This window comes from Hypanus sabinus, chromosome 1 (assembly GCF_030144855.1).
Source record: "Hypanus sabinus isolate sHypSab1 chromosome 1, sHypSab1.hap1, whole genome shotgun sequence".
NCBI lineage: Eukaryota > Metazoa > Chordata > Chondrichthyes > Myliobatiformes > Dasyatidae > Hypanus > Hypanus sabinus.
The window spans coordinates 143,268,786-143,286,175 of NC_082706.1; the positions used below are offsets into that span (position 1 = coordinate 143,268,786).

The window sequence follows — 17,390 nt, forward strand, 5'->3', positions numbered from 1 at the left end:
GTTAGACAGCATCTTTTAAATCACCTCTACCAGCTGGAAGGACAAGGGCAACAACAGCACAGGAAACACCAGCCCTTGGAAGTTGCCCTGAAGCCACACACCATCCTGACTTGGAAATATATCACTGTTCCTTCACTGTCACTGAGTCAAAATCCCAGAACATCCTTAACACCACTGTGTGTATATCCACAACTCAAGGACTATAGTGCTCACCACTATTTTCTCAAATGGTGCATGGGCAATAAAATGCTGGCTCACCCTGTGAAGTTCATATACGTTGAATAAATATAAAATAAATAGTGATCAGGCCCACTGCAGTGAATTTGACCAAAGGTCATATTTTACCACCAAAGCTTGCTTTCTCTGCAGTTTTAGTTAAGATGTGGGATGTTTGAGATAGGATTTAGTTAGGAAGTATGGGTTTAGATTTCTATCTGAACCCTGGGAGATTAAGAGAATCAAGAGATAGGGTATTAGTGCAGAAAGGTGTTGCTCAGGTCAAGGATCAGCCATGATCTCACTGAGTGAGCAGAAATGAAGGGGCAAATGGTCTACTCTATTAATTATTACTAATGTTGCTACGTCTACTCAGCTCCCCTGTTGGTGTGCGCCTCCATCTTCAACTTATCCCAGTGGAGTAAATCTTAACAAGTACATTTGTGAAAGTAAGACAGTTGTTGTTACTTTAAAGAAAATGTAAATATTGTTAACAAAATAACACACAGCCTGGTCTGTATTTGTTATCACAGATTACTATTTTGTTTCTTTTTATCAAAAGAGCACAATATTTTATTTTTTGAACAAAAATGCCAAATTCTATTAAACATAAAAACAAAAACAAACCCTGAACCAAAAACAAAGGCTGGGATTTTTAAACACTCCCAAAACAAAGTGCTCCGAGTTCCCTGTAATATTTCAAAGACACATAGTTACACTTTCAGGTATGCAGAAAGTGACAGAGAATAAAAAATGTTTCTCTCCAAATAGAAATATATTCCATTGCATAATGCTCCAAAACAAAAGCAACCTGGACTTAAACTAGGCACATCAACAGTTCAAATATAATCTTCCCCGTAGCTTGTCTGGAAACCAAAAATAGTTTTTAAAAAGATATTTGTCAGACCAGTGTGATTCCAAAATAGCTCAATAAGGTCAGAGAGCCATTAGAAAAATATAATTTGTACTTAATAACCAATTATGGTATTCAAATAAAATTGATTACAGTTTCTAAAATGAAATGTTCCATTTCTGATCCTCTTTTCCTACTCATGACTCACAAAGTTTGAAAGGTTTATTCTGCTATTGAGCATTCTAAATATTAGACTGTAGACTGCTGCTCTTGTAGCAAAGAGGATTGAAGGGAAGAGGAATGGGAAAGGAATATGAGATTACAGACTATTCCTGCTAGTAGGTATTCAAAGTCAAACAACAAACATTTAAATTAAAAGGGAAAAAGAAAAGACACAAAATAATATGAAAAGAAACTCTGGAGCTCACTGCTGAGTAAAAAAAACAGGATTGTCACAGCTTTCAGAAGGAGAAGGAATAAGTGATTAAGCAAAGTAATTTGCAAAACCATGGGGAAGAACAGATGAATGGGACAGAAAGGATAGCTCTAAAAATCTTCTTCTGAGCCATAACAATTCCGCAAGTCTATAATTCATGAAATTTCAGATGCAGTTTTATAGAATAATTATATATTCTATTGCTTAATTGAATGAAGCAAAGAGCACTGTGACATACCCACTGTACAATTGTTAAACATTGTCACTAAAGGGACTGATGAATTAGTTGAATGTTCTTACCTCTACTCACATGAAACATTTTCACTAGGTCATTCATATCAATTGATGGATTCCCTAATGGAAATGGAAAAATGAACAGTAAAGTGGAACTGTGCTTAACTCACTTTCTATTGAAAATGTGTTAAAATTTAAAATATTTGGAATACTTATATTTATTCAACAAAGTAAAACAAGGCAGAATACAAACCATCTCGAAACTGTAATAATTCCTTGAAATATGAAGAGGCAAATTGTTGGATGTTGTCAGGCTGGTCTTGCATCACAGCTCTGCCCAATGCCTCCAGCAGAGTTTTCAAACCATCAGGCACCACCAGTTTGCCGTGGGAAGGCATCTTGATTAGTTCCCAATATATCTGAAAACAGAATGAAAACAACAAAAGTGATGATGACCTAAATTCTAGCCTCTATGATTGAATCTAATGTCCAAGTTAAACCGTTCCTTGTCACTAATAAGGCAGATTTGCATAGTGTGATGTTAATTTCTACAACAATGATTAAACAGTTAGAATACAAAAGGTAGATACAAATTTTTCAATAGAATATTTATCCTGCTCAATGATTGCCAATGTCTGATTGTACGAAGTTTTGGTTTGCATTAAAAATTCCGCTAGACCCTGCACTTAAGCAACAAAAAAAGGTACATCAGAGATTGTCATCAAAGGAAAATGACGATCTCAAAGGACTGGAGCTGGACGAGACAGCAGAAACAGAAAAGTACAAAGACATGGAAAAATTAGAAAATCAGGATGACAATGTCAGGTTGGTGGCCAATATAAGGAGGAGCAGAATAACAGATCATTTGAATTAAGCAACGTAGATTCTGAGCAAAATTAGAATTTAAGTTTAAAAAACAAATAAATATTAGATAATTTCAGTGAAGAGAAACAGACTATGATCTTTTCATATTCATGAATCAGATTATGTAACTTAAGAATGTTACTCGTTGGATATCAGGGTTCCTGTTGGTAAAATACCTATACTATGTAGTATAGAATCATGGGAACCTACAGCACAGAAATAAGCTCTTCAGCCTAACATGTCTGCAACCTTTCCAGCTAATGTCATCCTTCCTATAAATGACCAATCAGAATTCACTATCGATTTGCACAGTTGTAACATGATGCATCAACTCCTGTATTCAAAGCCTTGAACAATAAAAACAAGCTTGCCAATATTTTCTTACATAGAAGAAAGAATAGTACACCACTGGACCAGGCCCTTCAACCATGGTGTCTATGCTGTCCGTGATCCCAAATAATCACTAATACTAAATCACATCTGTCTGCACATGATCCATATCCACCCCCTTTCCTCCATATTTAAGTGTTGACATATTCATGTTCTTCACTATCATATCTACCTGCATCACCACTTGCTAGGAACAATGTACCTGTTATGTAGAACTCTCCAAGGACCTACCATTTACTGTATAAGTCCTGCCCTGATTTAACTTACCAAAATACACCTCCTCCTTGAAAGAGTTTAATTCTACCTGCCTTTTCTTGACCTGTTCCAACAAGTTCCTATTGTAAACTTAGATAACATTCTTCACTGTCCAGCACACCACCAATTTTGGCATCACCCACAAACTTGCAAACCAGATCAACAACATCGTCATCCAAATCATTTATATAGATGACAAATCACAGTGGGCTCAGCACAGATCCCTAGGTCACACCTAGGCCTCCAGACTGTCCATGATCATTTTCTGTCTCCTTTCACCAATTCTGTATAGAATTGACTAGCTCATATTGGATCTCATAAAACCATAGCAGCAGAATTAGGCCAGACGGCCTAGTGAGTCTGCTCTCACATTCAATCATGGCTGATTTTTTTTCAACACACAAAACGCTGAGGGATCTCAGCAAGTCAGGCGGTATCTAAGGAGGGAAATAAACAGACGTGTTTCAGGCTAAGGCCTTTCACCAAGACTGGAAAGGAAGGGGACAGAAGCCAAAATAAGAAGGTGGGCAGGGGAGGGGTAAAAGCTGGAAGGTAATACCAGTTGAGGGGAAAAGCTTGTTGGGTGGGGGGCATAATGTGAGAAGTTGGGAGGTGATAGGTAGAAGAGGTAAAGGGCTAGGGTAGAAGGAATCTGATAGGAGATGACAGCAGACCATGGGATACGGGTGGTGAACCAGAAAACATGATGGGCAGGTCATGAGGCTGGGGGAAGGGAAGAGGTCTATGAGAAATGCAAAAAGATGGGTGGGTGAATAGATGGGGTGGTTACAGGATGGTAGAACAATCAATGGAGACCACCCAGAACGAGTATCTCCTCCAACCTGCATCTGACCTCATCAAGGCAGTAGAGACACTGACACTGACCCTGTGTAAGTTTGCCAGATCCACCAGACCAGCCTACCATGCAGGACCTTGTCAAAGCCCTTACCAAAGTCCATGAAGGCAACATCTACTGTCCTGTTCTCACCAGTCTTCTTCTTTGAAAAAACTCTGTCAAATTTGTGAGACACGATTTCCCACACACAAAGCCATGCTAACTACCCCTGATCAGGCCTTGCCCTTGCAAATACTGGTAGATCTTGTCCCTCCAAGCTAGTCCCAGTTGTGCATGTTTAGGGCCATATCATTATAAACCCTTCTTATCCATGTATTTATCCAAATGTATTTTAAACTGTTATGATACTAGCCTCAGCCACATTCTCAGGCAGCACATTCCATATTTTTACCATTTTCTGTGTGAAGATGTGCCCTTAGGTCTCTTTTAAACCCTTCACTTCTCACTTTAACCATATGCTCTCTAGTTTCCTGGGGAAAAAGACTGTACATTCACTCTATCAATGTCCCTCATAATTTTGAACAACTACATAAAGTCACCCCTCAATCTCTCATGCTTCAAACAGTAAAGTCCAAGACTGCCCTATTACTTGGGCCCTCAAATCCTGGCAGCATCCTTGTTAACCTCTGCACTCTTTCCAATTTAATAATGTCATTCCAATAACAGAGTAACCAAAACTGTACATAATACTCCAAATGTGGTCTTACCATCAACTTGAACGTGTTGTGGCTCGAAGGCCGTGTTTTTGTGCTGTCACTAAACTTACTGGCCTTTTTATCACTCTAATCATCTCATGAAAATGGCAGTTGAGCCAACAGTCACTGTCTTTTGGGAGAAATCATCCTCACATTCAATGTTCTATGCTCACAAAATGGTACTTTGAGAGACACATTCAGTTAATTTACAAACAAGTTCCAAAGCTAGTTAATTTTCATTTTATTTCAAAACCAACTTCTAGCCTATTCTCTTTTCTGTCATCTATACTGTTATAATGAAATTCAATGCAAGTCCAAAAAACAGCACCCAGTCTTCTCAATGACATATCAAAGCTAGCAAGCATTTCAACTTCCCAGACACCAATCTCAGACTTCTTAATTTTCAGAATACATAAGTGTGAGCAGAAGTTGAGGAGTTCATAAGATATAGGAGCAGAATTAGACTATTTGGCCCATTGAGTCTACTCTACCATTTCATCATGGCTAATCTAATTTTCCTCTTAGCCCCAATCTCCTGTTCTCTCCTCGTATCCCTTCATACTGACCAATCAAGAATCTATCAACTTCTGCCTTAAATATACACAAAGACTTGGCTTCCAGCTGCCTGTGGCAACTAATTCCACATATTCACCTCTCTTTGGCTAAATAAATTCCGCCTCGTCTTATTTCTAAAAAGACACCCCTCTATTCTGAGGCTGTGTCACGGAAGCATAGCAGTTACCATCATCACTTCACAGTGCCAATGATTTGGGTTTAATTCCCACTGCTCTGTGTATGTAAGTTCTCCCTGTGACCATGTGGATTTCCTTCAGGTACCCTAATTTTCTCTCATATTCCAAAGGGTTATGTTGCAGATGGATGCATGGCAACACTTGCAGGCTGCCTCCAGCACATCTTCAAACTATGTTCAGCATTGACTTAAGTGACACAGTTGTGTCTTCCTATTTTGACGTGCATGTGACACACAAAGCTTATCCCTTTTTAGAAGGTGTTAGCTGGATGAAATTATTACTGTATACATGAATGCTAAATGGAAGAAACAGCAGTCTAACTTGATGAATCCAAAAAAATAAAATTAGGTCAAGATATGGGAATTAAAATGAAAGAGTGGAGGACTGAGAGAAAAGCAAAATCATGGTGCAAAATTACGCTGGATGGCTAAGAATGTAAGCCTGAAGGGAGTGTGTCCCAGCTTGTGGAGTGTTCACATGAAGGTTAACTAATTCACTGCACAACTATAAATGGATAATGATAATGTTACTGTTACAGAGACCAGGCTTGAGAATATTCAGGAACAGGAACTGAGCATTCAGATCTATTCAGTATTCGGAAGACAGTTTGCAAAACAGGGAATACATTCTATAGTGAGGAAGGATATTAACTCCAAGATCCCTGACATGAAGTCTCCCAGTGTTGGGTTTAGGCACAGAAAATAGCAATGGAGGTTGTACATGTAGGGAATGGTGCTGAAGGAAATTACAGATGGATGCAGAAATGGTACAAACCTAATTATGTGTGACTTCAACTTACATATAGAATTGTACAAATCAAATTAACATTAATACCACTGAAAATGCATTTCTGGAATGCAGTTGTGACGGCACTTTGGAATGACATATCAAGGAACTAAGTAGGGAGCAGGATCTCCTACAGTACTGTGGAATCATGTCACAAGTTTGGACCTTATGGGAAGTACTAAATTATGTATGGCAGAGTATGACATGATTAGACAGGATCTGGGGGAGTTAATTGGGAGCCGTGTGTGGGAGCGGATTGGCATGTTCCAGTAAAGAGCAAGAACAAGGATGACAAGGTGAGGGCACACTGTATGACAGAAGAGATTGTTAAGCAAGACATATTCTGCTGGAGAAACTCAGTGGGTTGAGCAGCATCTGTGGAAAGAAAAGAATGTAAATATCTTGGGTCAAAATCTGACAACAGGACTGAGAGTGAAAAGGGAAGACTCCAATGAGATCAAGTGCAGACTGGGCAACCAGTTCAGCGCACATACAGAAGGTCTGCAATGGCCACCATTACTCCCAGTTACATCCCATTTCAGATTTTCTACCCATTCCCACCATGAGCTGTTCATCCTTTAGCTTCTCCACTGCCAGTGAGGCACAGCGCAAACTGGAGGAACAACGTTGCATATTCTGCCTGGTAGTCTACAACCCAATGGTATGAAATGAATTATTCCACTTCAGTCTCCCCATCTAGTGGGTTTTATCCCCCTTTCCCATTGCCCCTCACTTACCAGTCCACCTCTGATCCTTTCATTTTCATCTGCTTTCCCTCAAACACCTCCACTCTCCTGGTTCCACCTGCCTTTCACCTCTCCCCTAATGGTTTCCAGTATCATCTTCCTTTTCAGATTCCTGTTACTCCTTATGTTCCTGCTGATCTCCGTCAGGAAGTTAACTCCAACTCCCTTCATCTGCACCTCAAGCTTTTTTCTCTCTATTTGTCTGCCCCCACTGATCACACCACTCCCCTTCCCTCTTAACATAATCTGCCTGTGATCGTAAACCCCACGCTTTAGTCCACACCTTAAGCTCCTATCTCACCACCTCCTCCCTCCTGTTTATACTGGCTATATCCCTTCTCCATTCTCAATCCTAATCCACTGTCTCGAACTGTTAAATCAATTCCTATCCCCCTACCAGATAATGTTCAACCCGCTGACTTCCTTGAGCAGATTATTTGTTGCTTCACAAATTTGGAATTTGAAACTACAGTTTTTTTTGGGGTGTGACTAGCAGTAAAGATGAGGATGAGTGAGACAGAGAGAGTGGATGAATGGGATGGCGAGGGGGGGGAGAGGAAGACGGAGAGGGAGAGGGAATGTAGTGTACTAACAGTTTCAATACACTTACAGAAGTCCCACATAAGGGACTTTCATCAAAACCATATACAAAATTAAAGCATATGGGATCAGATGTGAAATGTTAATGTGGATAGTGAACTGGACACAAGGAGTAGGAATAGAGAAGTCTTTATCTGAATGGCAGGCTATGATTAGTGGACAACCCTGAATATACATGATATAAATAATTTACATGATGGAATTAAATTTAATATTACCACCTCTCCATGAGGATATGCCTTGCGTCAGCTGTGGAGAAGTTCCAGATTTATTTGGATAGGTTGAAGGACTGAGCAGAACCACATAGAACAAAGTTATCCACGTTGATAACAATAACAGCAGTATGGATTATTATCGGAATAAGTGATAAACTGGGAAAGAAAGGGAGCAATGAGACCTGTAGATATTGGAATCAGAAACAAGAGCAGTGAGGTAATGTTGCAGCTCTCTAAACAGAAATATAGAAAACCTACAGCACAATACAGGCCCTTCTACCCACAATGCTGTGCTGAACATGTACTTACTTTAGAAATTACCTAGGGTTCGACCACACTTGGAGCATTGCGTTCAGTTCTAGTCTCCTATTTATAGGAAGGATGTGGCAGCTTTAGAGAGGTTGCAGAGGAGATTTTCCAGGACACATTCCTTATGAGGAAAGGCCGAGTGGACTAAGTGCAGAAAGATAAGAGGGGACTTGATATTGATGTAGGAGATAAGAGACCTAGATAGAGTGGACAACCAGCACCTTTTTCCCAGGATGGAAATGGCCAATATGAAGGGAGAATAATTTTAAGGAGATTGCAGGAAAATATATGGAGGATGTCAGAGGTAGTGTATAGAACCCGCAGCCAGGGTGGTAATAGAGGCAGATATATTAGGGACATATAAGAGTCTTTTAGACACACAGATGAAAGAAAAATGAAAGAAACAGATTGATCTTCAAGTAGGTTAAAAGGTCAGTTGAACATTGTGAGCCCAAAGACTGTACTGTTCTATATTCTAAAACTTAGCTAAAAACACTCAGCAGACAGGGAAACCTCCAAATGGAGAAAAGGCAGATGGAGTTTAATCCAGCACTTTTAGAAGGATTGTACACAGTTAATGGCAAGACTCTTAAGTGTTGATGTACAGAGGGATCTTAGGGCCCAAGCCCATAGCTCCCTGAAAAGGTCTGCATAGGTTGATGGGCCGGTAAAAGTGGCTTATGGCATGCTTGCTGTTCTCAATAGAGGCATTGAGTTCAAGAATCAGTATGTTATGTGCTGCTATATCAAACTCTGGTTAGGCTGCACTTGGAGTATTGAATTCAAATTTAGTTGCTCCATTATCGGAAGGGTGTGGAAGCTTTGTAAGGGTGCAAAGGATGATGGCTGGATTAGAGGACATGTGCTGCAAGGAGAGTTAGACAAACTTGGGTTGTTTTCTCTGGAGTGATGGAGACTGAGGGGAGGCCAGATAGAGGTTTAAGATTATGAGACAGCTAGTATCTTTAGTGTTTTCTACAAAATTAAATATAGAAGTTTGGAGGGTGTTTGAAATGTGCTGCAAGGGGTAGTGGTGGAAGCAAGCACAACAGATGCATGTAACCGGTTCTCAGACAGGTATACAAATGCACAGCCAATGAAGGGATATGGACATTATGTAGGCAGAAGGGATTAGTCTAGTTACACATTTAATTACTAGTTTAATTAATTCAGCACAAGGTAATGGTCTATAGGGCCTGTTTCTCTGCTGTACTTCTCCATGTTCTATACCCAACTGCTCAGTTCAATGATCCTGCATTGTCAGCTGCACCCCTAACCCAGGACATCAAGCATTCCTACCATTCCTTGGTCATACAGTGGAACTGGCCAGTTCTAACACAAACTGGAAACAATGGTATTGAATAACAAACAGCAGACACTGGAAATCTAAACTAAAAACAAACCTGGAAATCCTCAACAGGTCAGGTAGCACCTGTGGGAAGATAATTATTCTAGTGTTGCATGGGGGTAGGGGAGGTATAAACTAGAGTTGCAAGGAGATAGGGACAAAAGAGTTGATAGTGGAATGGTTATGGGGAAAGATGTTATTTATCGATACAATGAGGAGTAGGTCCTTCTGGCCCTTCGAGCCACACTGCCGTTGCAAACCCAACAAATCTGATTAACCCTAACCTAATCATTGGACAATTTACAATGACCAATTGACCTATCCAGTATGGGTTTAAACTGTGAGAGGAAACCAGAACACTCAGAGAAAACCCACATATTCAATGGGGAGAACATACAGAAACTCCTTACAGAATGGCACTGGAATTGAACCTTGAACTCTGGAAAGCCCCGAGCTGTAATAACATCATGCTAATCTCTAAGCTACCATGGGGCCTATATGCAAGTCTACATACAAAAGTCAGGAATTGAAAGGTTGAGCATGGTGGGACTAATGTTCTGAGTTGTATATACTTTAATGCAAGGAGTACAGTAGGAAAGGCAGATGAGTTTAGGGCATAGATCAGCATGTGGAATTATGACATTGTGACCATTAGTTGCAGGAGGGGTAGGACTGGCAGCTGCTATTGGAGAGATGAAGTATGATTGAAACGTACAGAGAAAACATACAAGGATGTTGCCAGGACTTGAGGACATCAGTTATAGGGAAAGGTTGAATTGTGTAGGACATTATTTCATGGAGCTTTGGAGAATTAAAGATTTGGTAAAGAAATACAAAATTATGAGGGGTATAGATAGGGTAAATGCATGAAAGCTTTTTCCACTAAGGTTGGGTTAGACTAGAACTATAGGTCACAGGTTAAAAGTGAAAGGTGAAATATTTAAGGGGAACACGAGAAAGGTAGACTTCTTCACTCAGAGGATGATGAGAGTATGGAATGAACTGCTAATGAAAGCAACACACACAAAATGCTGGTGGAACACAGCAGGCCAGACAGCATCTACAGGAAGTACAGTCAATGTTCCGGGCGAGACCGAAACGTCGACTGTACTTCTTCCTATAGATGCTGCCTGGCCTGCTGTGTTCCATCAGCATTTTGTGTGTGTTGCTTGAATTTCCAGCATCTGCAGATTTCCTCGTGTTTGCTAATGAAAGTGGTGGATACGAGTTTGATTTCAACATTTAAAAGTAATTTGGATAGGTACATGGATGGGAGGGGTATGGTCCAAGTGCGCATTAATAGGTCTAAGCAGATTAAGCTTAGCACAGACTGGATGTGCCAAAAGGCCTGTTTCTACACTGTAGTGTTCTATTAATCTATAAACAGAGCTAATATTCTGGGTCCATGGATAAACAGACTGGCAATGGGAAGCATTTAAGGTGCACAAGGCGGAATTGCAACAGTCATTCATTCCTCTCTTGTTCAAAACAGGAAAGGTGGCTCAACCAGATTTCAAAAGGAATTACAAGGAGTATTTGTTCCACATCCTTTCTATCCGGGGAGGTCACTCTCTTGTGGGTGAAGGTGCTCCCACAGTACTTTTGGGGAATTCCAAGATATAGACTCAGTGACAATGAGGTAATAGTGATGGTGTTGCTGTGCAGCTGAAGCTTTTACATGTTGGTGGTATGATGAGTAAACCAGGCTGGGGTGGGGTCCAGAGTTAATCCCCCTGTGAACTATGCTGCTGATCTGAAAGAGAGGCAGTTTGAGCTGGCAAAGGTAAAGGCATTGCAAGAAGGGGGAGGGGCAGCAGACCCAGCATGGGGGTTCAAGGTGAGTCAGGAAATTAAGTTGGTACCCCCATTTGAGGAAACGGATGTCGATAGGTATTTTCTGCATTTTGAGAAAGTCGCTGTGAATCAGGACTGGCTGAAGGAGAAGTGGGCTGTTCTGTTACAGAGTGTTCTTAAGGGGAAGGCTCAGAAAGCCTATTCGGCGTTGTCTGCGGATGAGGCAAAGAATTATGATGAAGTAAAAAGGGCTATACTGAGGATTTATGAGTTGGTTCCAGAGGCATACCGGCAAAGGTTCCGGAATTTGAGGAAGCCGTGGGACCACACGTATTTAGAGTTTGCCCGTGAGATGCAAATGTACTTTGTGCATTGGTGCGCCTCGAAAGGGGCCAGTGAGGATCTTGACAAACTCAAACATTTGATGCTGATTGAGCAGTTTAAAAGCTACAGCCCTGAGGTTATGAGGACGTACTTGGACGAGGAGGCAGAAACTCTGTCCGAGACTGCCATGTTAGCAGATGAGTATGCCTTAACCCACAAGGTAACGTTTCTTCCAAGTAAGAGCTACCAGAGGGGTAGTAGAGATGGTAGAGCCCACCGGCTAAGTCAGAGAATAAGCCAGGAACTAGCAGGAAGGGTAAGGAGGATGAGAAGCAGTCGGGAGGGAAGATCCCCAATTTTACATGACAAATTTGAATGTCAAATTGGGGGGCTGTTGAATTGACTGAGGTAAATTCCCTTGTCTGATTTGGTTGTGTGGAAAACAGCAGAAATGGATGTTGAGGATTTTCTGTCAAGACCAGACCCTGCAGGCTTAAGGAAAGCTAAAAAGGATGAGTTGTGGGAAGTTGTTAATGCATTGAAACTTAAGGCACAGAAGAGTATGAAGAAGGTGGAGCTTTGAGTGATAATAGTGAAGCACTATATTTCTACGAAGCGCTTTAGTGAGGAGGAGGTAGAAACGTTTCCTGTAGAGGTCCAGATACGTCTGGAAGAGATGAGGCTGGAGACACTTAAGTTAGAGGCGGAAGAAGCAAAGCAACAGAGAGAGGAAGCAAAAAAGCAGGTCTGCGAAGACAGACACACCAGGGAGACACACCCCGGGACACTGAAAGAGCATTGTGCACCCACATGAAGGTGGGGGTTTGGAGGATCAATTTGGGGTGTGACCGGTGGGGACATATTTGTGTGTCTACCCTTGCCTGGGTGACAAGCCTACCACTGAAGAATGGTCGTGCCAGGTACAGGGTCACAGTCGGTGACCTTAACAGGACAGGAAGACAACGGGAAGATCAACTGCAACTGCATCACCTCTCGGTCTCTCTCTCCCCCCCACCCCCCAACGGTACACCAGCAACTACCTCAACCTAAGTTAAACTGAACTCTGCACCATCGTAAGACTATTCATTTAGTCTATTCATTTGAAAGAGCTTGGTTTTGATTCCTAGTTCCACATTTCTGGATATATCATTGCTAACCTGTTTCATATATTTGCATTTTATAGTATTGTATTAGTTTACTAATACACATTTAGTTACAGTAATACCAGACTCCAACGTGTATCCCATTTCTGCTGGTTTGGTAACCCGGTCATGGGGTACGTGACAGTGGTCAGAAGTTTGCAAAGAGCTGCCACAGTAGCCTAGGCAAGAATTTCTGCTGATATTTGGTACAAACTGCAGCTCAAGGATCAGTAGTGAAGGCAAGAAACATTTGGGGACAAAATCAAGGTGGTATTCTTTTTCCACATGGTGTCAAGTTACTTGATTGTTGAGTGTTGCAGTCATGCAGCAATGGGAAGAGTGATCTGTGACTTGGTGGAAAGGCCGTGGGTTGAGGGATGATTAGCCGTGTATTTACTGTAGTAGCAGGTCCAGCTGCATTTTTGCTTCTCGCAGACACCTCAGGATATTGATGGTAGGGGACGTGGAAATGATAATGTCATTATCACAGTGAGAAGTTGAGTTTATCGTCATATGCACAAGTACATGTGTGTACAGGTCCAATGAAAAACTTACAGCACTATTGCAGGCACACAGCATCAGAAATGGAGTTTAAACAAGAAAATAAATGATACACAAGTTTTACAAGAAAACACAATTAGAACAAAGAACAGCCTATTTTAGTGCAAGGTGGTCAAAGTGGTCATAGTGTTGCTAATCTGAAGTGACCAGGCTCGTGTCAGATGGTCCAAGAACCACATGCATGAAGAGCAAGGAGCTTTTCTTGAATCTGGTGGTGTGGGACTTCAGGCTTCTGTACCCGCTACCTGATGGTAGCTGTGAGAAGATGACATGGTCCAGTTGGTGGGGATCTTTGAGGATGGATGTTACCTTCCTGAAGCAGTGCCTCCTGTAGATATTACTGATGGCGGGGAGGGGTGAGCTAATGATGAACCATTCAAAGTCCCAAACTCCCTGCAGCTTCTAAGATTCCTGTGATTTGATTTACCAAACCAGCCACGAGGCAGTTAAGTCACCTTCAATAATATACCTGTAGATGTTTGTTAGTGTTAGGAAATGAGCTGAACCTTCTTAGAAAATAGAGACTGGTGCACTTCCCTTATGATTGCACTGAACATTCACGATAGGTGATTTGGACTTTCACTTCTTGGTCACTGTCCAGCACTTCGCCATTTTTGCATTTTAATACAGCAGTCCTGAGTGCAGCTGATCGCACCAGGCACCTCCTCATTGTTAGCTGTGCCTAATGCTACTTTCCACCTCCCTCTGCAACTGGATCCTCAACTTCCTAACTGAAAGACCATAATCTCACTGACAATCAACACTGGCGAACCTCCAGTGCTGTGTGTCTGGCCTACTGCTTTACTCTCTCTACACACATAACTGTGTGGCTAGGCACAACTCAATGGCCATCTATAAGTTTGTTGATACAAGATGGGATGAGAGGCAGTACTGGAGCGAAATATTTCAACTAGTTGAGTGGTATCACAGCACCAATCTTGAACTCCATGTCAGTACGACCAAAGAGTTGATTGTGGAACAGGAGGGAGCACAATCCAGTCCTCAGAGAGATCAGAAGAGAAAATTTCAAGTACTTGGATGTCGACATCTCTGAGGATCTAACCTGGACCCAACATATTGATGCAGCTGCAAAGAAGGCACAACAACAGCTATATTTCATTAGGAGTTTGATAAAATTTGTTATGTCACCCAAAACACTTGAAAATGTCTCCATGTACCGTGGAGAGCATTTGAACTGGCTGCATCATTGTCTGGTATGTTGGGGGTGGGCTACTGCACAGGATTGAAGTAAGCTGCAGTGTGTTGTAAACTTAGTCAGCTCCACCATGTGCACTAGCCTCCATAGTGACCAGAACACTTTCAGAGAGCAGTGCCTCAGAAAGGCGGACTTCCATCACTCAGGTTATGCCCTGTTCTCATTTGTTACCATCTGGAAGGAGGTACAGAAGGCGAAAGGCATGCACTCAACAATTCAGGAACAGCTTCTTCCCCTCGCCATCCAATTTCTGAATGGACATTCAAGCTGCAGAAGGTTGTAAATCTAGTCAGCTCCATCTTGGGTACTAGCCACAAAGTACCCAGGACATCTTTAGGGAGCGATGTCTCAGAAAGGCAGCATCAGATAGGAGATACAGAAGCCTGAAGGCACACACTCAGCAATTCAGGAACAGCTTCCCCTCTGCCATCCGATTCCTGAATGGACTGAAACTTTGAACACTACCTCACTATTTTTAAATATACAATATTTCTGTTTTTGCACATTTTAAAAATAATCTATTCAATATACGTAATTGATTTACTTTTTATTTATTATGTTTTATTTTATTTGTATGTAACCCCCTGGGTCTCCTCAGGCTCGCTCAGCTCGTTCTCATCTAGGGGGAGCAGCCTTCGGCCCCGCCAAACTGGGTAATCAGCTGGTGTGGATGCTGTGTGATGTCCCCGCCTCGCCCAAAAACAGACAGTTCACCATATGCGATTAAATGAGTACAATTTATAAAGGTTACTATAACTAAGTGATTAATAACGATACAGTATATATGAAGAGAAAATTAAAGAAAAGGCGCCAAACTTATCAAAGTCCAAACCACTTCGTGCACAGCCGTTGGAGCTCAATTACTGAAGTCTTCCGGCCACCATTCGCTCCCCTCCGAACTCCTCGACTCGCAGCTCATGACCCTCCGAACTCCTCGACTCTCCAAACAGCTCAGGACCCTCCGAGTGGTCAACCAAGCACATCTAGCTTCATCCCCCCCCCCCCGGAGAATCTCCCGGCCTCAGACCCCCCTTTGGGGTCCAATCCTCGCCCAGCTTAGAGCATTGCGTCCTCTCTCTCGACCCCCTCGCGCCGATCTGCCCAAAAGCCCGTCCACAAAAGCTTACAGACTCAGAAGAAAGAACATTAATCCCCATTTGGTTTACAAAGGAATACCATTCTCGTTATCAGTAAATTAGCATTCCTCCTAGTTAACAAAAGGAAACCCTTTCCCAACAGTAACAAAAAAAAAGAAACCCCCTTTACACACTTCCTCCACCAAATAAGTCATGTCCTCATGACTACTAAATAACTCACCACCTTTCCTGCCAGCACATCGTAACCCAAGCACAAACAGTGACATCTCCTCCCCACACAGTAACCCTCACGCCCTGTTCCTCAGGCTCTACTTAGGCCAACTATCTGGGAGTTCCCTAACCCTTCTGAGGCCTCCATACCCCCTCACCTAAACCCTTCAGGCTCGGACACAACTGGGGATACCTTGGGCCCACTACCAACTCCTCTCTCAACCTCTCACTCATGCCCCACACTGCACACAGCTAACCCTCCCCGCTACACCTGACTCAAGGGCCAAAGGTCTCTTCCTCAATCGAGGGAAAGTCAGCAAAAGGCAGCATGTACCACACATCCAGCACATCATCCATCGAATCTGTATTCTTCCTCATTCCTGTGATCGGTAGCTGCTGTTTGATCTTCTCCAAACGGAAACACATGGCCTGCACTGCTCCCGCAGTCTCTTCAACCTCCTGTTCAGTATTCACTGCACTTCTCTCCAGCTTTTTCTTCCTCATGACTTCTTCCAGATCAACTTTCAGGTTTTGCACTTCATTTGAACTGTTGATGGTCATCTTCAGGTTCCCTTCAAGCTTCCGCTTCTCTCTTCTGAGATTCGTCTGTAATTTCTCCACCTCCGCAAACTCCCCTCTCCGGGTTCTCAGTTTGCTATTACCCTCAGTCAGACAACTTTCTTCATTCTCTCCAACTTGTAAGTCTTCCGAATGGTTCCAGATCACTTTCTCCAGTCTCTCCGTCTTCATTTCAAACTTGATTCCGTAGAGACAGTCACTCACGAGCTGCGACCTTCGCCAGCCCTGGCACGTGTCCCGAAAACACTTTAACTCGGTAGTTCTCAGCTGCTCCTGCAACGACCTCACATCATATTCTCCTGAGGCAAATCCAAACACCAAGAGATCATCCACATACACCAAAACTCCAAACGCCTCCACATCCCCTATGGTCTTCCACCTGCCCAGCAGGAAGGTTGCAAGGACTCCAGATATGCCCTGTGGCATCTTTTCGGACCCGAAGACTCCTAGGGAATTTATAACGGCCGTCTTCTCCTTGTCGGCCCCAACCATCGGGATCTGGCAACATCCACTCCTCAGATCCAACACCTTAAACCATTTCGCACCACTCAGACAGGCCATCGCCTCTCCGGCCCTCAGGGCCATATTCTGGTCACTGACAGTGCGCCTCTTCAACGCAATACAATCCACACACACGCTGCCTACGTCTTCCACGGCTTCAGGGGCCAGTCGCCGCAACCTCTCTCTCTCCGAGGTGTCTTCAGCAGTCAACTCCGCTCCCTCGTGGTATTTCGCAGCATCCACTAGGAGGGTCTCACCCTCAGATACTTCCCCCAGGCCGTACCGCCAATGGCTCTTGTTTGAATTCGGTATCAGCCCAATGCTGCTACACACGTCCACACAAGCAGCTCGAAACTCTGGGTGCATCGACAATGCCTCCAAACAACGCTCACCCGCCTCCTCTGGGCAGGC

The 17,390-nt window shown here is 42.7% G+C and overlaps 1 protein-coding gene across 3 annotated transcripts in view; it reads right to left on the reverse strand.

Annotated features, from left to right (window-relative positions):
• LOC132398356 (basic proline-rich protein-like) overlaps positions 1-17,390 on the reverse strand; it is a 57,048-nt gene that overhangs the window by 33,246 nt on the left and 6,412 nt on the right. For all 3 annotated transcript variants that reach the window (XM_059977679.1, XM_059977659.1, XM_059977669.1), the window contains 2 exons: positions 1,993-2,158; positions 1,806-1,859 (listed from right to left, as the gene is read on the reverse strand). In XM_059977679.1, coding sequence (XP_059833662.1) covers positions 1,806-1,859; positions 1,993-2,137 — 199 coding nt within the window. In that variant the 5' untranslated portion in view covers positions 2,138-2,158. The remainder of the gene's footprint in view (positions 1-1,805; positions 1,860-1,992; positions 2,159-17,390) is intronic.